The 26,059-nt window shown below is 38.3% G+C and overlaps 2 protein-coding genes across 2 annotated transcripts in view; one reads left to right on the plus strand and one right to left on the minus strand.

The window, feature by feature from the left end:
* Window positions 1–8,571, minus strand: part of shq1 (SHQ1, H/ACA ribonucleoprotein assembly factor) — a 38,935-nt gene extending 30,364 nt beyond the window's left edge. Inside the window, exons 1-7 of the mRNA XM_086087049.1 lie at window positions 8,505–8,571; window positions 7,720–7,887; window positions 7,499–7,563; window positions 6,012–6,140; window positions 5,732–5,892; window positions 5,517–5,629; window positions 5,335–5,432 (exon numbers count right to left, since the gene is read on the minus strand). Of these exons, the coding sequence (XP_085943175.1) occupies window positions 5,335–5,432; window positions 5,517–5,629; window positions 5,732–5,892; window positions 6,012–6,140; window positions 7,499–7,563; window positions 7,720–7,862 (709 nt within the window). The 5' untranslated portion in view covers window positions 7,863–7,887; window positions 8,505–8,571. The remainder of the gene's footprint in view (window positions 1–5,334; window positions 5,433–5,516; window positions 5,630–5,731; window positions 5,893–6,011; window positions 6,141–7,498; window positions 7,564–7,719; window positions 7,888–8,504) is intronic.
* Window positions 8,572–9,292: 721 nt separating this feature from the next.
* Window positions 9,293–25,601, plus strand: gxylt2 (glucoside xylosyltransferase 2). The gene is made up of 7 exons (XM_086088110.1): window positions 9,293–9,754; window positions 16,869–17,055; window positions 18,087–18,218; window positions 19,592–19,843; window positions 20,143–20,266; window positions 22,309–22,481; window positions 23,158–25,601. Exons 1-7 carry the CDS (start codon window positions 9,474–9,476, stop codon window positions 23,332–23,334), a joined length of 1,326 nt encoding a protein of 441 aa, XP_085944236.1. The 5' UTR covers window positions 9,293–9,473; the 3' UTR covers window positions 23,335–25,601.
* The last annotated feature ends 458 nt before the right edge of the window (window positions 25,602–26,059 follow it).

The raw sequence follows: 26,059 nt of genomic DNA on the forward strand, positions 1-26,059 counted from the left end.
AAAGATCAGGATCGTTATCAGGCATGCTGATGAGCTGATTATATGAATCGGGTGTGCTAGTGGGCGGAAACATCAAAAACCTGCAAAACACCGGACCTCGAGGACCGGAATTAGTGAACACTGAGTTAAGAGGTCAGAAAGTCGCTTTGAATATTAGAGCCATTTTACAGAGAAGTTCTTGTGAGTCAAGTTTTAAATTTATATTTACATTTCTGGGAAGTGCAGGGTTAAAAAAAGGTTGTGAAATAATAACCACCAAAAGACTGAAGACAGAAGAAGACTGAAGAAGAACAAAGCGATGAAGAATATATGTACAACAAAAAACGCACATGCTAATGCTCATGTTTTGACATGAATTAACTTTCTTTTTTTAAACATTTGATTTCACAATAGTCAGAGATTTATTCACTAATGCGTCATGACAGGTAAGGTGGTCATGTGATATGTGACAAGGAGCAAGTAGTGAGCTGGCTGTCCAAATCACCAAACAGATTAAGGGCACTATATATTAGGCTACTATTTAGTGCGGGGCTATATAGTGATTGAGGGGTTAGGGGATAAGGGTCATACAGCCCAAAACAACTCGCGTGTGGTCTTACAGATTATGGACAGATTTATAGACAGGTGCGGGAGTGCGACCGAATTGGACTGGATTCTAACTGGTCACAATGCAAGAATGCGAGAAGGGCGGTTAAAATAACGATGACGGACTGACAATGACAGACAGTGGAGAAGACCTCTGGCATTTACACCTGTAGTTCACCAAAACAGAAAATAGCACTTTAAAAGCACTACTCAAGCACATTAACCTCAATCCCGCAGTGAAAGGAAGACATGCTGCTATCAGATGTTTAAACAAGGCAAAGTTTGGTGCGCACCAGGGTTCGCATGATAACATTCACACTTAACCAAAAAAACACACTAGAAATCGCACTACAGTGTGAACACATCCTGATTGCTGTTCTGGGCTAAACTCAATACCGCAAATGATGGCTTTTGCATTGCTCCCCAGCTGTGTTCACACTAGTGAAGAAGGGTCCTCTGACACAGCTAAAAGTGCTACCTCCTGTGATAATGTTATCTGTTTAATCTAAATCCTCTCTCAAGCTTGCCGCGGCCATGCACTACATCTAAGCTGTAACTGTGAGCTATGTGCCTCCTTAAACCATGCTGGTATTAGCAGGCCGTGAGATGAGCTGGATAGCACAATTAAATGGGCTCTTGGCTCTTGCTGAGGCCTTCACTAGCTATCACGTCTGTGTAAAAAGAGCTGAGGAAAGAAATTATGTCGCTCCAGCTATCAAAGAGCTCATATCAGTCTTAGTTAATGAGCAATTGATTTTTAGATGGATGGGAAGTGATGTTAAAAGCCAATTCTAACTGAAAACTAGTGATGCACGATAATATCGGTGGCCGGTAATTATCTGCAATTATTGACCAATTTGACGTCATACATAAGGGCTGCTCGATTATGGAAAAAATAATAATCACAATTATTTTGGTAATAATTGAAATCACGATGATTCAAAACAATTATTTATTTTTGGGTTCAAAACAAGAAAATGTTTAGGCCTTTGAAAATATTAAGGCAACTAAAATTATTTGAAACACTATAATTATGTAATTATGTTCATTTTGAACCAACTATTATTTATGTTAGCAAAAATTGTATTTGGGGTGCAGCGTGTGCAGTATGGCTTGTGGAGTGCAAGCTAGTTTTGACAGGGGTGTGTGGTGAAAGAAGTCGTGTGGGCGTGCCTCAAAACAACTCAAAATTAATATTATTAGGGCTGCAGCTATCTAATATTTTGGTATTCGTAATAACCTTCTGAAAATTCTAGCGAATAATTGAGTATTTTGGATAGAAATTAAAATATACCTATAGGCCTATATACTTTCTTGGTTAAAGAACAATTATAAATACAAAAGACAAAAAACACATTTTCCATGTAATAATTAACAACCAACTGGTTTTCATTTTTAGATAATCAACTTCTTTTTTTTTTTACTTAAACTGTGCTTGTCAGCAAACTATTTTCCTCTGAAACAGTGAGATTTTAGACAAATCTCTCCCCATAGATTTTGGTCAATGGAACTTAAGTGACGTCAGACCCACAATAGCGATTTTGTCGGCTAAATAAATAGCACATTTGAGTAAGCCTGGTTTGTTAATAAGTGATCAGTAGGAACGGCAAATTAGTCAGGCTGCCAGCATCAAAGTGTGCACAGTCCATCAATCCATTTTCTGAACCACTAACGCCCAATTATCCTCTCAAAGTTCTTGGCCGCACTCGCGTTGGAGCCTACCCCAGCTGTCTACAGGCTTTAGTATTTACACCTTTGAAAAGTAATCAGACGGCTGGAACTCTTTACCGCTGTTCGCTAGCGCGGCTAGCTTGCTGCTGGTAGCTAGCAGTCGCCGCTAAACACTGGCAACAGGCACCGTACAATACAAACATATCAGCATAATTATGTCTTAACGCTCTTAACTGGAGCTTGAACGTGACTTCGGGACTTTGTCTTAGTGACGTCTGTCGCAACAGTTTGGGGCATTTCTATTGCAGTTGTACACAAACTCTGAATAGACGAGCACGTCGTCAGCCCTTGTACCGCGACGACATGCTTCCAGAAACAACTTCAAAATAAAAGCGTTGATCTACTTATACTACTTGCTAAAGTAAGGTTTATTTTGAAATTGGGTTTCTCTCTTTATTTCTTTTTTTCCCCCCTTTAGAGCTCAGTATAAATTGGGTTTCTCTCAGCGTTACCCCCGTGTACTGTCAGCGGGTATACGAGGCAGAAATGATGAGGACTCGTTGCAGCACTAGTATTAATAATCGTTTTTGTACGATTATGCCCATTTTGTAATTGTGGAGGGTAATAATCGAAATTGTAATTGTATTTCGATTAATTGCACAGCCCTAGTCATACATATAAAACAGATAATAAAGAAATCCGCCGATAATAATCGACATGCCACATTGGTCCATTTGTTGTGGTTGTTGCTCAAGTTGTGCCATCATCTGCTCTGTAAGATTTGTGTATATTTGAAGCTTCAAATATAAAGAAACCCAAAAGACAAATTGTGTTCCAGACTGTTTTATCATCTCATCTAACTGCTGAAAAGTCCACAACACTCCCCAAAATGTTAAATCAAAGTTTTTTTGTTGCATTTTTGAAACATGATTGTTGCTTTTGCAAACTCAAAATCAGTTACTGGTTGTCTTTGAAGCAGAGATAAATACAATTCAGCTTCATGGTGCTTTACACAATGTTGAAATGTATTTGTACATGTTAGACATATAGTAGGATTTAAAAGTATATTTGTATATGGTAAGTTAAGTTGTCGACATTGGCACTTTCTAAAATATTGGTTTATCGTATCGGTTGAAAATAGCATTACCGTGCATCCCAACTGAAAACCTATAATCCTTTTTGGGGTTGTCACATTAAAATGGTGGAGAAGCATTTCTTTAACTATGCCATAAGGCATCAGAGTGAACCAGAAACTGAGCGAGGTCCAAGTTCAAGCTCTCATAAAAGGTAAGTGTCAATGCTACTGAAGTGCCCTGGGGCATTTTAGGCAGTGTAGCTTCATATTCAACAAGCTGAGCTTTGACCCTCCTCTTGAGTGGGACCGTAAGAAGACCGATGTATCCTTTGGGTATTGACATATTGTATGAGAACAATGTTAGCACTCTGTTGAAGAGAACCCCCACCATTGAAATTCATTTGAGTGTAGTAGAAAACAGAACCATGTCGGAGGTCGTTAATTGGGCTGAAAGAGAATTGACAACAATGCAGCCATGCCTTCTCATGTATCTGCTATTTTATGCCACCTTCTGGAAGCCTTTAGATACAACTTGATTTCAGCTGTGTAAAGTCAAATTACGGTAATATGTTGAGCCGAACATTTTGCAAAAAATTATCCAAATGCGATCCGAAATTTCTTTATTTCATTTTTAAGGTTTGACTTTAACAACTGGTGTATTAAGTCTTACGTCTTAATGTCTAGATACATATTAATTGTAATACAAATTATCTGTTCATAGCTGCTGGCCCTCCACCTTAAATGCGATTCTAACCAAACTTCTGTGAAAAGTCTTCTTCTTCTTTGGCTTTCCTGAGTGCATTTCACGTTAACGTTTAGCATGCTTAGCGACTCCACATTCCCCTTTTGGTGAAAGCACTATTTGGTAGTAAGGTAGTTTATTTGTCGAGTCCACGGACGAGAGGATCTGCACCACACAGCTCGTTGCTACTGCATATGGACTTCCATGCTGCCGCGGAGCAAGTTAGCGACTTTGTCCGAATGTCCACCTTTAACCCCTAACCCCTCATTCATTATAGTCGCGTGCTATATAGTAGCCTAATATATATAGTGCCCTCATTCTGTTTGGCAATTTCGGACAGCCAGTTCACTACTTGCTCCATGACGATCCGGCGCATAGATCTCCGAATATTGTGAATAAATATATTTTAAAACTGTATTTTATTTCCTTTGTTGTACACATTTACAACTAAAATGAATAACTTCTGTAGTATACAGTTAATGTATTGATTTGATTCTCGCGCTTGCGCTGTCTCTCTTTTTCTTACTCGCAATGCATTGTGGTCTATATCAATCGGTTGAGTGACCACCAATGTTCACTACTTTTCAGAGTGCATATAATAATTTTGACTACATTTTTTTTCCTTTTGGACATTTGGAAACACCTAAAAATGGCAAGACCCCTTAGTAGTGCACTAAATGGGGAGAGATGTACACATTCAGACACAGACAGAATTCTCAAGCAACCGCAAAAGAAAAGACTTCCAGGTGAATGGGTGACAGCGTGAGCCTGTGACGTACACGCGTTATTTTTTGTTCTAACCATTTTGGAGCTGTGTGTGTCCACTGTGGCATGCCACTGATTTGTCATCTTGAGGGATAGGAGCCGTTAAAAAAAAAAAAAGGCAGCTTTGATGATCTTGAAATTTTATTGTCTGAGATCGCAATTTTAGTCCCAAAATTATATATCGTTTAACACTAAAACCTTTACAAATTTAAGATTAGCAAGAGGAAGGTAACTATGAAATTGGTTCCAAGTGAGTATTTTCCTTGTCTCATGCAAACGCCCACTTCGTTTTAGAGTTGCACTGTGTGAATATTTGTGATGTGGACACTTAACTAAGAAGAAAAGACTTACGGCAGACCCCTCATGTTAATCAAAATGTATCATGACTGACAACAAAGTCATACAGCCCATCAATACTTACAACATATTTTGCATAAAATAATGTATAAATTCCATTTTTAGATGAATCCATTGGCACATAAAGGTACATACATACCAGGCTCTTCATCCTGCTCAGGTGAAGGAGAAAGTTTTGTCCACCACGATCTGAATTTCAGCAGTCTCTTTATCTCACCGTCTTCAAACAAATCAGCTCTGCAACAACAACAAATATTTCAGCAGAAAAACAAGAGGTGCAGCAAAGACAAAAGTTTGGATGTTTGTTTTTGCTGAACTTACAGGTAATGATCAGGGGAAAAGACCAAAGCCTCCGCATCCAGCCGCGCTTGCCTCCTTTCAGCTATTGTAGCTACGTCTGGGTTTTTTACATCAATCACATCACTGAGTTCTTCCTGTCAGAACACAAGGCACCAAACAAACTTAAAATAGCATTACTAATTTAAAATCAATATCAAAAATCAGTTTAGAATGATCTGTGTATCCATTTGTCTTACCTGTAACCTGGCAAACACTCCAGACCTCTTATTGCCAAAGCCGTATTTTTGCATGCCACTTAGCTCCTCTTCGGATCTCTCAACGTAAACTTCCTGCTCAACCTGCCAGTCAAAATCCTCCTCATCTTCTGCTTCATCATTGCCCCCGCTTTCACTGCAATCTTAAATAAATAAATAAATAATCAAGCACTGATTGAAACGTGAGTCATAGCTATCTATTTTTACTCATAATTACATGTAAATGATTGGTGACTGCCAATAATGCATTAGTGTGACTTACCTGGGCTGATTTCCTCTAATAGAGGCTTTGCTGAGCGGGACCCTCTGGGAGCAAGGAGACTTGTCAACATCTGGAGGCCTTCAAAGTGCTCTCCAGCAGTTTCTTTAGGGATCTGCACAGTGAAGACACCTACAGAAAGACGCACAGCTGTTTATTTGTGGTATATGAACAAAGTGGGGAAAAAAGTACGATATTAATACTATACAATGAATGTGTATGACTTAATGTGCCATTGTTGCAAAATAACTGTTGCTCGTTATAAGTCTGCACAAGAACACTCAAGAGATTTATTAGCAGGTGTTACAGGATTATTTTGATACAGCATGTCAACTAGGGCCATGCTGCTGAGTGCTGACAGACAGCCAATGTGGTGTCAATGATGCAGATGTCTCCAGTGTTTCCCACACCATTTTAATAATTGGGCGGGCCACCCAAGTAAACTGGCTACTAGTGATGGCAAAATGAAGCTTCATGAAGCATTTGCGATATTTTTTGACTCCTCTAGATGGCACTCATGATTCAAAGATGCAATGCAAATGTAATCCATTTTCATTGCACTTGACTTTATCTTTAAACCAAGAGCACCATCTAGAGGAGTCAAAAAATATCGCAAATGCTTCATGAAGCTTCATTTTGCCATCACTACTGGCTACCACCTAAGTAGATTTCAAGAAAATTTAACAAAAACATATATGTTCAAATAAAAAAGAAAAGAAACATGTTGCGACCAGTTATACCGCATGTAACATTAGTTCGCCGACTGGGTACACCCACCCGAGTTCACCCACCCAAGTAGATTTCAAATCTGTGGGAAACACTGGTCTCCATTAGGACAACTTCATTATAACTGATTATTAAAAAAAAGTCAAAGACAATTCAAAGTGCCTACATGACTGTAGAGACCGAACATATGACACCAACAATCATGCTTAACTTTCTCATTAATATATTTAAAACAAGATTCCACAAGCCCACCTGCCAATGTCATGAAATATTACAGCTAGACACTGTGCAGTTTGTAATGGCACATAACAAATTATGTCAGTGGCCTTTTAAAAATGGGATGAAAAAGCATAATCGTTTGTGTTGATTTGGCTTGCTTGATTGACTGAAGTGGACACTAAAAAAGGCCATAGGGAACAGTCACTGACTATGAGTAGCAACAAGACTCAGCGTCTTGCACTTGCAAATAGAGATAGATAGATAGATAGATAGATAGATAGATAGATAGATAGATAGATAGATAGATTTGGTGGATTTTATAAATTAAATGCTGCTTTCATTCGAACTGAAGAAAAAAAGTGCTACACAAAATTAGAGCTGCCTAATATTTATTTCCCCTCCTGTTCAATGCTTTTACATATATTTTACTCGGTGGTAAAAAAAAAAATAGGTCAGCAAAACCTTGGTTCTGTGAATGTTCCAATAAAACATGCTAGTATTACTCACGAGAACTGAGCTTTTCCGCCAGTTATGTTATTACATACCTTTATCAATGTCGAATGTAGCCTTTTCTCTTCCATCTTCCACTACCCTTCCTGGAAGTGTTAACCTAAAAACAAAATGACGTGGTTAACCTGTAATTCTTCTTTTGCTAATGAATGATGCGGAGAAAGGTAATGACTTTTTAATTACATTTAACCAATCCAAATGTTTCATCATCAGATGTGCACAGTAATATGTTTAAGAATGCCAACAAACTACTCACCTAAGAAAGTAGGGTTTGGCGTAGAATTTAACCTCTGTTCCATCAATGTAGAGGTCAAACTCTGACGTTCTGGTGTAGGGAACACGTGCCGAGAGGATAAGGTACTCTGGATCCTGACTCAAGTCAAACGCGGGCGTTATCATTGTGAATGTTTTGTGTGATAAAGACCTGCAGGAGCAAGGACAAGAAGAAAGCTTTCAACACCGGCTGGAGACCTGCTGACTACAGTGCGCCCCTGTGTGGTTCACTATATTAAACATTGTGCTTGTTATGTCTTCTAAACTTGTCGCCAGAAAATGACGTAAAGATCGTGGTTATATTTAGTTGTATTTACTATAGAATTAAATTATACATTAATTGAGATTAAAGATTGTTGTCACGCATTTCATAAATACATGTTAAGCACATTACGCCACTAGGACCAACATTATACTGTATTTTGAACATATATCAATGGTTTACACACATACATGCACACCGAATTCAAGGAAATACCCTGAAAACGAATATGAGTTAAACGATGTGTCGATAAATTAACGTTTTTTCTAACTATCTGCTTGGCAAACAAGACGAGACCGTTTTTCAATGGGAGTTTTGTTTACCCTGACCACGTTGATGGCAGTGTAAGGAGTCTTCCGAACACACCAGCTACAACACGAATGATTACTACATTGCTAACATATATTTTTATTCCGCACAATATCTGTAACCAGTTTTAGAAACTTTGTGAATTGCCGTTAACGTATAATACTGTTAACAGTGAAAACGGGACTGTGTGCACTCACCAGAAACAAACCTCACACAGACAGCCCCGATGAAGCAGCCATGTTTTACCGTAATGGACCGTGTAAACGTTCAGTAAAGTACCATATTTACTCGTCGGTTTGTTTTGGTTGTATGATATTCTTGTATTTAGCTGACTGGTATTTTGTCGTTTAGCTTTATACATTGGTGTTTTTTGTTGGCTTTATAGCTCAATCCTTAATGCAGTCGTTCTTTATTCATCCCTTTTTAGTGGTGTGTGCATGCAAAATAAAAAATAAATAAAATCGTACTGCAACTCCGTGCCTTCTTAAAAGTTGCGTAAGTCATTTTTTTCTAATTATTCAGGAAACATAAATAATTGAACCATTTGCATCATGACAAGATGATTTAGGCAAAAAATAAGAATAATGTTGCACAAAAAAACGTAGGCAATTACTTTAAGAGGGTGATGAAATACTCCCTTTACAAAGTGAAAACAAACGTTATTGTATTGTTTTTCCTGTGGCTAGCATGCAAACCAGGCAGATTGTTATAGTAGTTAAACGAAATGTCATCACATTTTGAAATCAAAATAATACTCACAAATCAAATTACAATGTTCCAAAATGAGTAGTTAGAATCATTTATGCATTTGTATAGGAGTGCTTTAAAATTTGTGTTTAGTGTTTATCTCTTGATTGTCTTCATTATTATTTAAAAAATTAATAAATAATTACTTGTATGTGAAAATTGCCCATATTTTGAAATATTATTGATGCGGGATTACTCCATTACTTACGGTAAAGATGGAAAGACCACGCCCCCGCTCTGTAACCCTCAATGTGCTGTGAGAAAGTCCTCTCGGCTCTCTCCATCATCATCTTCATCAGGAGCAGAATTCCAAGCGAGGATTCGCAACAAAATGTCAACTCTGGCTACTCTTCCTCAACCGCAGACAACATGAGCAGGGTCCCGTGTGCTCCTTCCCCCCGGAACAAGTATCTTTCGCCATGCGGATCCACTGCAAAGTAGTTGCGATCGCCGTGTGTTTCGGAGTTTTCCTACTTTTCTACTTTTGGGGAGGCAATGTCGCCGACGGTCCGCTACTGAAAGAAGTTGCGGTGGAGGGGAGCAGGAACTCTTCTCCGTCGTCGGTCAAGCGCGATCGCGATGTTGCTTCAAAATTGGCAAGAAAATCTCCCACAGTGCCCGGGGTGCGTGCGGATGATCTCCCCAAGAGACGAAACAAGGGGAAAGTGACTAAGCGAGTGGGCAACGTCAATGCAAAAAGGTGAGAGCAGATTTTCTTTCGCAGAACGATCCCGCCTTCCACGTCTGCATGTGGGCGCACACAAAAACATCGATTAATGTCATTCAAATGGAAGGCATGTCCCACTACTAGCACATACTGTAAGCAGTCATATACTGCTTGCTTTACTGTGTCTTGAATCCCACTGTTGTAATTAAATGTCTGACGCGAATGGAGTGGAACACCATTAATAAGTGGGGGACCTGACACGTTCGCAGAGGGTACGGCGATGACCTCGAAGAAGCCTTGCTCAAATAACATTTTAGCTTTTATTTAAATCCACCCTGGCAGGGAAACACACACCAAATGCCCTCAACACTACTATTGTCAATATTTTGCAAAATGTTCCGACCCCATCGTAATCATTACTTTCATTTTGTTTCAGTTTAAAAAAAAAAAGTTAAAACAAATAAAATACTTATATCAATGATATACTTAAGTTAATACTCTTTATATATTTAAGATATTTGAATAAATATGTTTAATATTGTTCATATCTTTTAATAGTAATTTTGCATACCTGCTTTGCCTTGTGCCATTGTTAAAGAATCTGTCTGTCTATTTAGCATACCTTGATTACACCTGCACAATCTTGTAAATCTACAAAAGCTGCACTGAAAAACGATTGATGTCTAAACAAAGAAGGACCAGTGGTGCGCATGTTGGGTGAACGACACGGCGAGTACCCCAACCATCCAACTGAGGGCCAGCATTAATGAAGCCGTTTCAAACGATAGGAAGAAGCCTCAGTCTCAGACAGAAGGGCATAGAGCCCATTGGATGGCACCCCACCCCCACTACAAAAATTCTATGGGCAATCCGGATAAAGAAGAGTATACGTTATTACAGATACACCTGCACTCACGATATATAAAAAACAAGCCAGTTGGCTATTACACTAACAAACCTATTGTTACATTGGTACATGTCCAATAGCATTATAGCAAACTGTAAAAAAAATAATAATAATAAAAAAAATGTCAATGCATCCATGTCATCAGATTGTGCAGATGTACATTGAGTTGTAGTTTTACTTATGGGCTATTCAAGAAAAGTAACCTGGATATGAGAGTGCTGTGTTGTCAGCGGTTAAAATAGAGGAAACCACTCTGCATCCGCTCAAAATTTGTCCATTTGAGCAGTTCAAAGGTGGAGTCATTGAATTATACCTCTCATAGCTCCACCACCCACAGCCTCTTACTGTATATAGCAGCTATAGGCTCCATAAAAGCCTGCAGTCCTACTTTGCCATCAGGCAATATGTATTCTCCTCCAAAGCCAGACTGCGGGTTGGAGACACTGCCGGTGAGATAAAAGCCATCAAGGCGTTTCACTGAGAAAGGACCTTTGTGTCCGCCTAGAAGCCACACTCCTCCATGTGTGCTCGCCACTGATAAGGGAAATGGGGTGGAGGAGGTGTCATTTAGTACTGAGGAAAAATAAGTGAAAAGGTTTGGAAAATACATAAGAATTCATTCTGTGGTTAAGGGACACACACAGAACACTGAGTCAAAGGAGCCCAAATCTTTATTGTGTTATTATAGGCTGACTTGATAATAAAAATCACACTTTCAAATTATTTTCCAAGAATAAGCATCAGGGGTTCTTTAAGTGGTTATAATTATAGGTTGATAGGGAAACACATCAAAAGCTTTTGGCTGTTCTATTTTCAAATGAGTGTGTGTTTTTCTGATTTCTATTTCATCTTTAAAAGTGAGCAGGCCTGTTTCCTGGCAATATGCTCAATCGACAAACATCCCAGTTTTTTCAAGTCCTATCATTTCCTCTTCACACATCACACTGCTTCCGCTGGCTAGAAATACAGAGTTTAGCCCCAGCTGTCCAGCCAGGCTCAATACAAGTACACGTCTCTAGTCATCAATCACACAATTACTCAGTTTATGAAAAGGCAAAAGAAAAACTTCGGCTTCAACAAATGGACTCTGCATCATTTTGCCAATGCAAATGCTCACTCTGTTGTGGGAGTCCTGAGATTTTAGACAGCTGGTCTCACAAATTGAGCAGGTATTGTTTTTGTGCAGGAATGATCGCAGGCATTTACAAGGGGACCTCGGTTTGTGATTATGACAGTTTTGTAAGTACAGCGTCAGCGACAACATAACCCGACTTTGTACTTAGTCACAATATGCCGCGGCTAACGCTGTAGTAAAGTCGTAACCAGAGTAAATATTTGTGCGATAATACCATAGTGTCTTTAATTTACCTACAATGCACATTTGTTTAAAAGCTGGAGTCATTTTTCATAAAGGAACGTCGTAGACCTTAATCAAGATTTAAACTTAGAACCTCTTAGAGATGCTAACATTCTACTGCATGAGACATTTCTCTCATGTAAAAAATAATAGTTTAAACTTCAGATACTGTACCTTTGCATAGAGGGAAGTATTGAAATATAAAGCCAGAGGTAAATATTTAGTAATTTATCACAGTTTTTGGTTCAGAACTTCTTTTTTTTTTTATAGTGAAAGGCCCTCTTAATTTATTAGATTAGTGCATAAACATAGATAACAAATTAATCCAATGTGAAACCAATATTACCTTTTTACACAGAACTTTAGCTATGTATGGGTTATTTATTATGTTCTATCTTGATCTGTATGACAAAAGTAGCTGTTGCAAATTCATAAGTGTAATGATGTTTTTGTACACGTTCACTTTGGTATTGTTTTCTGCCAAGATTTAGCAGAAACATTTTCTAGCTTGCCATGCCAGCTTGTAGTTATTGGGTAGGTAGTGTATGGTGGGATGTTTAGTTGAACAGTCACAACAGTGCAGAGAGAAGTTTGAACTAACCCAAACAATAGCGTTGTTGCACATTGCACAACCACATCCAAGTATTTAAAAAAATAAAGGGGGAGGGGGGGCAATCTTGCAATGTTTTCTGGCATTTGTAATTTTGTTGGAGTGGAGTTTTCACAAAGTCTTGAGACCACATCTAATTTGGCCTACAGGAGGTTAAAGCAACACTAAATAACTTTCAGTTTATGTTGATTATGGCGGCGCCATATGGACAAAAGCGGTAATGTTATGCCTGAAGGAAGATCATTTTAGCTCAAATTGACTTCTGTCTTTGTCATGAATGGGGAAAGGGGGAAGTTACGTGTGCCAAGTTGGCACATTTTGTAATTTTTTTGAGTGGCAGTGTTCCTACCATCCTCAAAGTTGCTTAGTGCCAGTAAAAATGACACAGACCGCCTTAGGCCATGGCAAAGGTACAATTCAACTACTTTGAAGTCGATGTTTCATCAGAAGAGTTATGAAAATATTTGATTAAGTTTGAAAAGTTTCTTAGTGCTACTTTAATCACTTATTTTATTACTTACTAATCTTCAGTGATTGTTTATGTGTGTCCAAACAAAAACCCTACTGAATGTGGATGATGTTTAATTAAATAATGGCAGATGATACTGGGGGAGAAAAAAACCGCTCTGTGAAACAAAACCCACTGTAACAAATAGCAACATTCTTACCGGAAGTGCCTGGAGTTGGGCACAGGGTCAGAAATAAGTTGGATACTGGTACGTTACAGTACTTTGTTGTTTGACTTTGAACATATCTTGAAAGAGCAAGCTTTTTTCAACCCTTTTTTTCTCCATTTTTTTTTCATTGTGCCTGGTGTGAAACATTGGCTGTGCTGACTTGAGGCAGACCAGTTGTGTGCTTGCTGGCAGGCTTTGAATTCATTCCTTTTGTTCCTCTGCTGAGGTTGTTGACAATTTCCAGATGTTAGGAACTATGCCACGAAACAAACCGTCATGTGTAGTTGGTTAATGAAACTCGCAAGAAAATAATGGATTTTTGGGGGGGGGTTTATATTTGTATTTGGTTTAGTATTTATTATTCAGTTTTAAGCATGGATATTTAAGGTTGTTTGTTGCTTGACCTTGTGCAACATCTTTTTCTGATTTTTGACAGATCGGGCTGAAATCATCTTGGTGGAGAATAGAAATGTTTTTGTTCAGGCTTGTCAAGGCATCAGCAGTGTGAAAGATGGATTTCCCAACTCCTTCGCATTAATCCTAAACTGCATTTTGCATTTCATCATTGTGCCTCATGCATACAAAATGGTTTCACGCTTGGAGGCTACCCTTTTCTTTTATAATCTAATTTTTGGCTTTTTGGTTTTGAAGTAATGATCTAGAATGTTGTCTTGAAAACATTCTATTACAGATTACTTTAAATTGTTTTTTTTAATTATTTTTACATATCAGTGGGAATGAGACTTTTAACATATGTTTTTCTTCCAATTGACTAACATTAAGTATAATTACATTTTTAATATAGGAACGCTTAACAACATATCTTTATTTCAAAGTAGTGAAATGAAACAATGTTTTTGTAGTGAGGGGGCGGGGTGGCCATCGGGAATTTTGGACGGCCGGTACATTTAATTCCACATTGAATCACATTTGACTTAATTTATTTAGTGATGATGAGTAGCCCTTCACTCATCAGTACATGTTAGATCTCTCAGACCATCGGCTTCATGCATAATGGAGAATCCGGATACCTTTTATGGATTTTTTTTCTCTCTCTGTGCAACAGAGAAGTTTGATATAGTCCCTCTGTGGTTATTTATACTTTGATAGTTATTGGATAAAGCAGTCAGAACAAGGTTTAAGAGGGGAAAGCGGAAGACAGAGAAGCGAGAAAACAGCACACCCACCCTGCCCTCCAAAGAAGACAGAGAACAATGGCAGTATAAAATAGTATGCAACAATCAAGATGTTACATAGGAGGAGTCGGGTTCTTTCTGTCTATATTATGTTGAGTACTAGGTAGTGCTACATACACCCTTTGAGAAAGGAATGCAATGAGTAACACTTAGGATGGGACAGAGCAGGGTAGGACAGGATTGGGCAGTAGTGATCAAGCCAGGTATCGTATGGTGGTAATTAGAGGTGGGGAAAAAAACGATATTGCAATATATTGTTGCAATAAATATATTTATACACTGACTGCAGTATTGATATTTTATGACAGCCCTTACCAAAAAATAGTATACTTTAAGTACATAATACAGAGTATACTTAAGTATACTTAAATTTTATTTTCAAGTATACTTATTCTTGTACTAAAAGTAAACTTTAAGTAAACTCTTTGGGACTAAATTGGCCCATTTTAGTACACTAAAAGTATACTTAAGTATATCATAAAGTATACTTTTAGTACACTATTAGGGATACTTTAAGTATACTTATGTCCACAGCAAAAAGCCCAGTGGTGAAGTGGGATCAAGCTGGCAAACCCAGAAGGTAACAACCATAACCGCTAGGCTATCCAGACACATGGTACTTGGGGCTTTACAAACACATTTAACCTATAATTTCGGTCCGTTAGTGAGTGCCTTCTAAGTATGTATTACAGTATATAATTTTTTAGTATATGTTTCAGTATTCTTAAAGTATACTTAACATTTACTTGGTGGAGTATACTTCCAATAAGTACAAGAAAAGTAAACTAGAAGTATACTTCCCTAATTTTGAGTATACTTCAGGTATATTTAAATATACTTTTTTTTGATAAGGGGGCACACCAACACGACACATATACTGTAATGGATTTACCCCACCATTCAGACATGTCAACGAAGTTGGAAACATACGCAACGTAACACGCCGCCTACACTAAGGATAACTTGAAAAATAAAGCTTTACCAAACAATACATTAACGCCAATGCAATAACCTTGGTGGGCTTTTACTTTGAAGTCGGCCTGTGCAGCGACGTGACCGCCAGCTTGACTTCCCTTTTCCACGTGTTCGCTTACATATCAAAATGTTTATTGAAATTCATATTCTCTACCAACATTATCACAATGCCATCCTGAAAGTATATTTAATCACTAATTTAGAACACCAAGAAACCGCTAGTTAATGATGCCGTCATTGTATGATGCGGCGCAAGTCTTCAACGTTAGTGGCTAGCAGCTAGTGTTAGCATTAGAGCCTGGCTGGTACGGTGGCCCTGAAGTGCAAAGCGCAAAAAAAGGGCTGGCAACAGTAATGAGTGACTGCTACGTGGCTTGTTTTCTTTACTTTGTTTTCAATATACTGGACCTAGGCTACTTTGTAATTCACTCTCCATGTTTAAAGGAAGGGAATGAGCCTTAAATTGCACTTTGTCTTTTTCATTATAAAAAAAAAAAGAAGATAATAGAACTTTATCTTCATTTATTTTAGAAAACAACTTTGCCAATAAATAAAAACATTAAACTCAAAATGTCAAATATTGCCGTTTAGATTTTAGGAACACAACTTTAAGCCATTGATATATTGTTATATTAATGTATACATGGACCAATTGCACTTAAAGTTGTGTTCCTAAATCCTAAACAACCATATTAGACATTTGAGTTGATTAAAAAATAATAATAATAAATAAAAAAAGATGGGCAAAAGTGTTTTACAAAATAAATCAATGTATCTTGTTTTGTTATGTTTTGTTTGATGATCCAAAAAAACAATTTGATCTTTAACTCAAATCCGTCAACTGATCCGGACCGTGACTTTTGTGATCCTTTGCTGTCACCGTCAGTACTCGATTTTTCCTGTCCTGTTTGTGGGGGGCGCTAATCCCCAAATGGCGGTAAAGTAGGCAGAAGCAGTGGCAAAGAACTTGTGTCTAGACACTATTGGCAAAGAACAGTCGGCAAGTTTCCACTGTCACTCGCATACTGAATATCATGATTGACGTGATATATCGTTGAGAATATTTCTGACCATTTATTGAATATAGCAGATATCGTGTATTGTGATATCATCGCTATCGTGGACCACATATCGTCACAGTATCGAATTGTGAGTTACCCGTATCGCCCCACCCGTAGTGGAAATGGCTATCCGGTGCCTAAACACCTGTAGAAACTGTATTCAAAAGAGAGGACAGTCTACAAAGTTAACAACATCATAAAGGTTTTTGGCTTCAACCATCCAAGAGGGAAGTGTGAGCCAGGGCGTCCACCCTGGACCTCACCTGCACTCCCTCCCCTAATCCACCCTGTTACATCTCTCTAGAAATGCGCTGTATAAATCTGATGCATTATTATCATTATTATTTATTTGTGTATTTTTTAGCAAAACAGGACGGGCTGTGGCCAGGCGCACCCGCGTAGAGGATTTCATGCACTTGGCCATGGTGACTTGTGGAAACCGTCTAGAGGAGACCTTGACTCTCGTCAAATCAGCCGTCCTGTTCAGCCTAAAGAAGATCAAGGTTCACATTTTTGCTGAGGACATCTTGATCCCACAGTTTAAACAAAAGGTAGGCTGCCGCTGGCACCAGCTGTTACTTAAATATATGTTTATAGCTATTTGCCTTTGATTTGAATTTGGCTTGGCAAAAAAACGTTGACAAAAATAAGAGGGGGAAAGTATCTACGGCTTACAAGCCTTGCAGGGAGCTAACGTTCACCCCGCTCGGTAATATATATGACATCAAGATCAGAGCATTTTTAACTATGCGTTCAGAGCCCCTAATAATGACACATAACCCTTTTATCTCAGCACTTTGGTGTAATCTATCACCTGACACCCAGCTGTGCTCCAGCACTGTGCATCACTTCAAAGTCACCTTTAGAGAGGAGCTAGAAAGGATTCTCTACTCACACTAATAGTGACAACGGTTTTGGGACACACCTCTCTATAATTTAATCAATGGCTGCTTTGACCCAGTTTTGCCCTCTAAAAATCAAAGCAGTAAATTAGCTTTAAATATTTCGGAAAATGATGTGCCTTTAATTTTGTAAGGCCAATTAGGATTTAGGTCCACAAACTATGCATGGTTTGATGGATTTCATCTGGACAAACTTGAGCCCTGATTTCATCCAAATCAGTGACATCTGACCTCTTAAATGTTTTTTTTTTTAATGAACAGACAAAAATTCCTGCAGACAGACTCCAAAATCCCCATCAACCATGAATAGAAGGGGTTCACTATAGTTGGTGGAGCAGTTCTAGCTCATGATATGGAGCTTAGCGCTCTAAAATTGTTCCATAACAAACTATGACTTAATCGACCTTGCTCTATGCACTGGACTGGGCACGATCCTGCTGGGGCAGAAAAGGGTCTTCAGGGTCTTCAGACAAATGAAAAAAAGACAATTTTGAAACGTCTCAGTTGGCTAAAGAATTAAGATTCAAAGGGAACCAGTTCATTAGCTGATAAATTAATTATGTATATAGTTTGATGGACCAAACTGTTAAATTGTTAATTATAGTTGACAGGGCACTTTATATTGTCACAAAAAAATGTGTGAAGGACATAAATTTACCAAGATGTTGCATCTCTTCCAGTTTAGCCAGTGGCCTGGATTTGTCACGGCCAAGTTGAAGTATAACCTATACCCAATCACTTTCTCAGTGGGGAACGCGGATGAATGGAAGAAGCTCTTCAAGCCCTGTGCCGCTCAGAGACTCTTTCTTCCTGTAAGCATACAACACATATTTCAGTTCTTTTATTAATCCGTTCAGAATGTGATTCAAATCACAATAACTAAATGGTCTTTTAATGTACACCCCAACCTCTTCACTCTAAAATGTATTGTGTGATTTATTGATGAGTTTGCACCTTGTCTACAGAGTTTAAAAAAATGTAATGTTAAATGAACAGTCTCATGGGGCTGGATTCAGTCATTTCATCAAGTGAAAAACCACGCAGTGTATTGATTTTCCCTTTTAGCTGGTGTTCATTGAAATACCAACACCATGGCATAATGAATATATTGCAGGACAGACAAATCCATAACTCTTTTTCTCTTCCTACAAACGAGTCAATACTGTATGACCATTATCCACTTAATCGGGAAAGCCTAATCATGGATGTTATTGGCTTTTGAATGATTTGTTTAAGAAGAAAAAAAATCACGTTCTCAGTCCTTTGAAAGCACAATAAGAATAAGTAAGGCTGATAGCAAACTAGGGAGGTTTATGTTTAAATTTGGCAAATAATCAGTTTCCTATGTTACTGGAAAGGCACAATTTTATTGACCTAATTTGGTCCTAGCTGTTGGCTAGGACCACGGATTTATATGTGAATGGGCTAATAATGCCGCTTACTCACCATAGTGATAAATGAAACCACCGGCGGCCATCTTATTTTACCAGTCGGTAAGCTCGCCTAACTTGAATATATTGATTTCTTTGCTGTGTTGTCACGTTATTTACTGTCTCTCTATGGTGAAAATGCCACAATTATGCGTGGCATACAGCTGTACCAATACGTCTATAAGAGAAGTGTATTATACACATTTCATAGCTAAAAATATGATTATTAATTTTCTCTTACTGTATACTATATTATGTTGCTGTTTTTTTTTCTACTTGTTAAAAAATAATGACCAAACCGCCACAAACCCCCAACCCCGCCCCTGTTTCAATACTAACTGCCTACAAGCTGTATATGTCTAATCTGTACGTATACTGTATAGTTTATATAGTAGTCTGCTCGCGAGATGGGAGGAGCAAGATGGCCGCCCTGTGACTTCAACGGCTTGCACAGGCGTGTATGGGCTATCGGCTATCCAGTCATATATTCAGATCAGTACAGGGTTCCGGGTGGGCGAGTGGTTACCGTGCCTGGGGGACCATCTATGTATGTGATAATAATACATTTTTATAAAAAAAAATAATAATCAAGGACCAATAAAAATATAAATTCAGACGGTCCAGACGAATATGGCTAATCAAGATCTTACACATTTCGGCTCATTCAGGTTGCCATTTGCATTATGCACTTTAGCACACGTTGTTGGTTCATGAATCATGATCATGAATTTTTGCTCACCGTAATTATCCCGCAGGTCATCCTCAAGGATGTAGACTCATTGCTGTACGTGGACACTGATGTGCTGTTCTTGCGACCTATGGATGATATCTGGAGAATGCTGAAGTCCTTCAACAGCACCCAGCTGGCAGCAATGGCTCCGGAGCACGAGATCCCCAAGATTGGCTGGTACAGCCGCTTTGCACGTCATCCTTTCTACGGCATCTCAGGGGTCAACTCGGGGGTCATGCTGATGAATCTCACAAGGATCCGCAGCACATTGTTCAAGGTTAGACCGAAGTGTTGTCAACTGTTTGCTCTCTTAATACAGAAAGCTTTCAGTGAGCTGTAATTTTACTTTTGCATTCTTAATGTTATTTTGTTTAGCTCAAGTGGTAGGCTCAGAGCTGTGCGAGTGTGGGTCTGACTAAAGCTTTGTGATTACCATTCAAGCATCACAAACGTGTTCCCTCAGAACTCAATTTAGCTGCTCTTCAATTTGCTGCTGGAAGCTAGAATGCTAATGCACTCCTCCTTTGATGATTTGTTTTGTCATTTGTGTGCGACTGGACTGTGTTGATATTTCAGAACAGCATGATTGCCGGTGGCCTATCCTGGGAGGACCTTTTGCACCCACTTTATCAGAAGTACAAGAACCACATCACATGGGGCGATCAGGACCTCCTCAACATTATCTTCCACTACAATCCAGGTACAGTCACAAACATACAGTAATTATACAGTATGTCATATAATGAAAACCAAACAAAACTTAGTTCCTGCCACAAAAACAAAGATCTTTGAAGATCTTTGAACAAGGAAGATGTCATAGTTCTTTGCAGCTCTTCCAACTCCAAAATTATGAAAAGAGGAAGAAAACCAGTCAGGAAAGCTGACAGCAACATTGAAGGAGATGAAGAAATTTCTTGCAAGTACTGGTTGTTAAGTACATGTGACAACAATCTCCCATCTTGTGTACTTTTTGGGACATAAGCCTTATAAGGAAAAACATCCATGGGGAAAATTCGGTACGATGAAACTAAGGTTGAATTTTTTGCCATAATTCCAAAATAAATGTTGGGCGCAAACACAACTGTGCTCATAATCAAAAGAACACCATACGTGCGGTGGCTGATCAGATCGCCGCTGCTGGATAGCAAAAAAAATTGTAGAGGAAAAAAAGGCACTGGAAGTCCACAGGTTTACTTTATTAATTGAAAAAGTAGGCTCCTTGGTGCTACCAAGCATCACAATTAAACGTACAAGTCCACGGCATCAAATACTCTGACGGCAAACTGAAAAAAGTGCTGCATAGGAATACGAAAAACAAGGAGGCGCCACCTGGTGTTGCGGTGCCATACTGCGAAATGTTACAATACCTACTGTGCAACATAGTGGTGTTAGCATCATGCTTTGGGGCAATTTTCCTTGAACCAGAACAAGGTTAAAGGACATATGAAAAGTTCCAGTTATTCTTTATACAAAACCATCGGGCTTCTGCCCGGAACCTGAAGATGAAGAGAAAGTTAATCTTTCAGCAACGCACATCCAAAACAACAAACGAATGCCTTCACCAGAAGACGAGTAAGGGTTTGAAGTGGCCCACCCAGAAGCCAGGCCTGATTCCGATCAAACAAACTGATTGACTCCTACCCAAGAAGATGCTACAACCAATCATTAGTTTTAGGGTGTACATATTTATGTAACCAACATATTTATAAAAAAAACAAAACAAAAAAAATTTTTTTTTTTTAAATAAAATCTATTTTTCTGTTCAATGCATTTTATTTGAAGGTTGCATTATACATTGTTTGTGTATGGTTTAATGTACAGATATGCATTATAGTTTATACATGGTTAAATAAATAAATAAATAAATACAGTGGAACCTCGGAGTTTGAGACGTCTCGGAACTCGTACAATTCAGACTTCAACCAAAAAATCGGAGTAAAAAATGTCTCGGAGTTTGAACTCATTTTCGGAGTTTGAACACCCAAGCAAAGCAAGCTAAGCCGGGTAGCCGAGTGAAGCCGAACAATGCCGAATGCTCACGTTGCGGTAGTTGAGACGATGCACTGCTCATTTCCAGTCAGATCGTGAATACTCCCAGAGGTGCTCCATACTTGTGAATGCATTTAGATTTTTCCACGACAATTTTCTTCGCCATGGGCCCAAAGAAAGACAACAATGCCAGTGGCAGCAAAGAAAAACATACAGTGCTACGAACCACAGTGGAATTAGGAAGAAGATTATCGCGCAGTTGTAACTACCGCGACTACTTCTGTCAATGCTGGCACGAGGACCCCCCCTTAGCTGTTCAACAACGTGCCTGACGTTAAACAACGCACGCAAGGAACGCTTAGTAGTCTAACAATATGCCCAATGTAAAATATACAAACTCAGCACTGAATTAAAGCTAGCATTAACATACAAACAACAAAAAGGTAAGGTATTTTTTTATCGTTTACATACCGTACAGGGTATAAATGTAAAAAATATAAATTAAAATAGGAATTTTCTGTTTTTGGAGATTAATTGCATTTACAATATTTGCTATGGGGGAAAAAAATGTCGGAGGTTGAACAATTCGGACTTTCAACACTTCACAGGAACGAATTATGTTCAAACTCCGAGGTACCACTGTATATAATTATCTCCCTTGACTCATTATGCTTCTGATTGCCCTCTATGTGTCATAAGGGTTTGTGACACCTCCTGTAGAGTATAAAGTGGGTTTTTCTTTGCCTTTGGCAGAGTGCCTATTCATCTTCCCTTGCCAGTGGAACTACAGGCCTGATCACTGTATGTATGGGAGTAACTGCAAAGGAGCTGAAGAGGATGGCGTGTCCATCCTCCACGGCAACCGCGGAGTCTATCATGATGAGAAGCAGCCAGCCTTCAAAGTAGTTTATGATGGAATCCGTGATGTAAGTATCTTTGAGGATGTACGTTTTACCACTGGGACCCCAAATGCACCCACATGAATAAGAAACAGAATCAGTAATACCAGACTAGACTAGCGCTGAATCTTAATATTCAGTCCTTTGTAATTGTGATTTGTTTTATTGAAATTGGTTTGTAGTTGATGCTATTCAACTTTTTAGCTGAAATCTTCACCTACTTAGTTTGACTGTTTTCACACTTTCTAACTCATAGTTCAGTTGTATAGGTGGTAATCTTAACTAAACGAAGAGAAAGTAGGCTCGTCACAGTTTTATCAAGGGTGTGTTCACGTTCTATAGCTACTCCTATAATTTGTTACCCAAGGTCTATTTTTACCAAGCAGTGGAAACACATTTACGCGTAACCTTAATTTAATACTGCTGTGAATAACATAATGAGGTAATTACATTTCTTTGATCTGAGCTACTAAATATATACTACATGCCGTGATACAACTTCCTTCCACTCACATAAAAAATTCGGTTTGTGTGACTAGCGTGTTACGTCTTTCTACCCTGCTGAGATAAGACACTTGAAGTCTGGCAAGCGCATAATTACAGTACCAATCCCATCATGCTGATGGAATCTGTAAACAACAAATTTGTTTGTGATATTAATTAAAAAGAAACATCTTTGTAACCCACTGTGATGTTGTTGCAGTTCCCCTTTGATGACAACATGTTCCAGTCACTCTTCTATCCCATCCAGGCCAAATTCTTGGACACAGTCAACACCATGTGTGGTCGGATACCCCAAGTATTCCTCAAGCAGATAGAAAAGACCATGAGGAAGGTGTTTGAGGAGAACGTAATCCGACATATCAGGCCACACAACTGACTGCCGGTGCAATTGACTTCCTGTTAATGTGATTATAGGACCGTGGACCACTTGGTAAAAAGACTGTGCATCATGCCAGCCTCCTTTTGAGTGAAGTTGCGGCACGTACGAAAAGGAATAATAATAATATACTGTCTATACGAACACTAGTGGTTCATGGATGGTTGTGACCATTGTAATATTGTCATGTTCATTACTCATGTCAGTGATGTGGTTATTATTACATGTGGCAAAAACATTTTTTTTCAAGAATTCATCTCAGTAATTACACCTGACTGTTGGGTACAAAGTTATTTTTCTCCTCATAAACTTGATTAAAAATCCATTCATCTGCTAGCAGAGAGCTGTACTCTTAAAGAAGTCATTTTTTGAAATTGGAAGGGGTTTACTGCTATGTAGGGAACTCTACAAATGTGAATGTTGTACTAAAACACATAACTTGAAAGCGGAGACTGTGGGGTAGTTACCGTTTCACTTCTTTCACATTTCACTAAGCAGTGGTCCCTGCAGTTTATGCACCGGGCTATCATGCACGACTATTTTTCTACAGGTCAGAAGGGCATAACAAAATATAGATGTTAACACAGCGGGTGATGCTGTATATTATGCAGAATTGGGTGCCCTGAACTTGGGTTAGGGAAAGTGATACTGACAGCTTGTTCATTTTAAATATTTTGGTTGCCGTTGTTGCAAAAACACTATTTCACAAAGTTTGGATGCAGGAAATGGAAGCAGTGTTTTTAGTGGCCATTTCAGAACATTCTGCCTTGACTTTCATCTAGAATGTTGATGATTTGAAGTTGTCTCAAACTGATTGTGGAAGTTGAACAGAGAGAATGAATGTTTTATGGTCATACGGTGTGAAACATGTAAAAAAATAAATCCCTGTGATTATTTGCTGTCGCCATGCAGCTACTTTATCTGTTGACTAGAAAACAGTTGTCACTTTCTCCCATGAAAAAACTGCAACAGATCACACAAGAAAGTGATGCGGAGGAAAGAAGTCTTTCTTCAAAATAAAATTATTTTCAGATAAATGTAAATAAAACTACGGAAGCGTATTGCATTCACTTGGGGAAAAAAGTGAAAAACAGTAATTTTTTGGGGGGAGCTTTGTTTTTTTGTTTTTGAGTAATTTTTTTTCTATTTTTCTGAGTAATTTTTCCCTGTTTTATAAAATAGTTACTTTCCTATTTTTCTAAAATATTTTTTTCTGTTTTTCTGAACATTTTTAAGGGGTTTTAAGGGGGGATTACATGCATTCCTTTAATTGAGAGCCAGTAAGTAAACATGACCATCTTATTGCATATGGAGGTATGCGGGAAAGTGTCCGCTAACGCTATTAGCGAGTCTGCAACAAGTCACTTGGAGTTCAGAGGTAAAAAAAAAAAAAAAAGTTACTCCGAAAAACAGAGCTGAAAATTTATTTTCGTTTTTTTTTTTGAATAATCATTTTTTTAAATAATATTTTCCCCCTGTTTTTTTTCAGCCCATTTTTCGGAATGATTTTTGACAGAAAAAAAAAATTCAGAAAAACTGAAAATTAAAAAAAAATACTCACAAACAAAGCTCCCCCCAAAAATTTGTCAGAAAAACACGAGTTTTTTTTCTTTCTTCAAGTGAATGCAATACGCTTCCGTATAAAACAGCACTTTCTAAAAATATACAGTATACTTTGTGTACTGCATGGTACCAAATTATCTGAGGCCTAGAAATGGGTTTCACCCCTGTGGTTGGTGACTGCCCTAACCCTAGTATTAAACTACAGCACAAATGGAGATGTAGAGTTTTATGTTACATGTATTGAAATGCACTTTTATGATGTTTCAGCTAAGGACTGAGTAACAAGTAGATCAGCATCCAGTGATTAGCAACAACTCCAAGGTGTGCAGATTTATCTTTTGTCAGCTGGGATAGGCGGCAGCCCCACTGAACAGAATAAGCGGTATTGAAATGGATGGCTCGATGCTACTGCACTCTGTTCAAATGGGTCAAAATCAAAAGTGCACGTGTTTGGAAGAACTGCGGCAGAGGATATGCCATATGAATGTTGTCTGTCATGTTTACTCTCAACGAACAAAATTAACTCTTCAAATATTTGTCTTTGAAAGGGTTATCTTCATTTTATTTGTTGTACTGTACCTCACAGTTTATTGTGGTGTGATGGTAGCTTGTACAGTTATATTTAATCATTCAAACTCGAACCTGATCAAGGTTGGACAGCCAAAATTTGTTTTTGTTTTTTTAAATAAAACAATGCAATGGAATGCGCCTCAGTTGTGATTTTTTTCTTCTTCTTTTGGAATGCAAGAATGGGGATTTTAGTTGAGACCATTTTAGTTAAATGAATCAATTTGTATTTAATATTTAAGTGCAGTATATACATTTTGCAGTACACAATGTGCTTTTTTTTAACTCACTAATATAGAGTATTAGCCAGGCTGTCCAGATGCCAAAGTATCTGTATGCAAACAATTAAAATGTGGCATTTTTACATCCTGGCTATAGCACAAATTTAAAGACATTTAGTTTTGTTGTTTCACTGCCTTCACAGTTTAGAATGAAGAGCTAGATTGTAGTATAGCTGATTAACATATCTGCCTCATAGTTAAGAGGTCTTGGGTTTGAATCTGGGCAATTTGTGTTGGTTTGTATGTGCTTGTGTTGGAAACTCCACTTTCACCTCCCCTCACTCCAAAACACATGCATGTTTGAAGATATTATT

Source organism: Leptonotus elevatus, chromosome 10 (genome assembly GCF_054856555.1).
Source record: "Leptonotus elevatus isolate MCC_2025b chromosome 10, RoL_Lele_1.0, whole genome shotgun sequence".
Classification (NCBI taxonomy): domain Eukaryota; kingdom Metazoa; phylum Chordata; class Actinopteri; order Syngnathiformes; family Syngnathidae; genus Leptonotus; species Leptonotus elevatus.

Coding starts and splice junctions, on each gene's coding strand:
- gxylt2 (XM_086088110.1), top strand. CDS start 9,474: ATGCGGATCCACTGCAAAGTAGTTGCGATCGCCGTGTGTTTCGGAGTT. Junction 19,844..20,142: donor TCCGCAGCACATTGTTCAAG/GTTAGACCGAAG, acceptor TTGATATTTCAG/AACAGCATGATTGCCGGTGG. Junction 22,482..23,157: donor TTTATGATGGAATCCGTGAT/GTAAGTATCTTT, acceptor ATGTTGTTGCAG/TTCCCCTTTGATGACAACAT.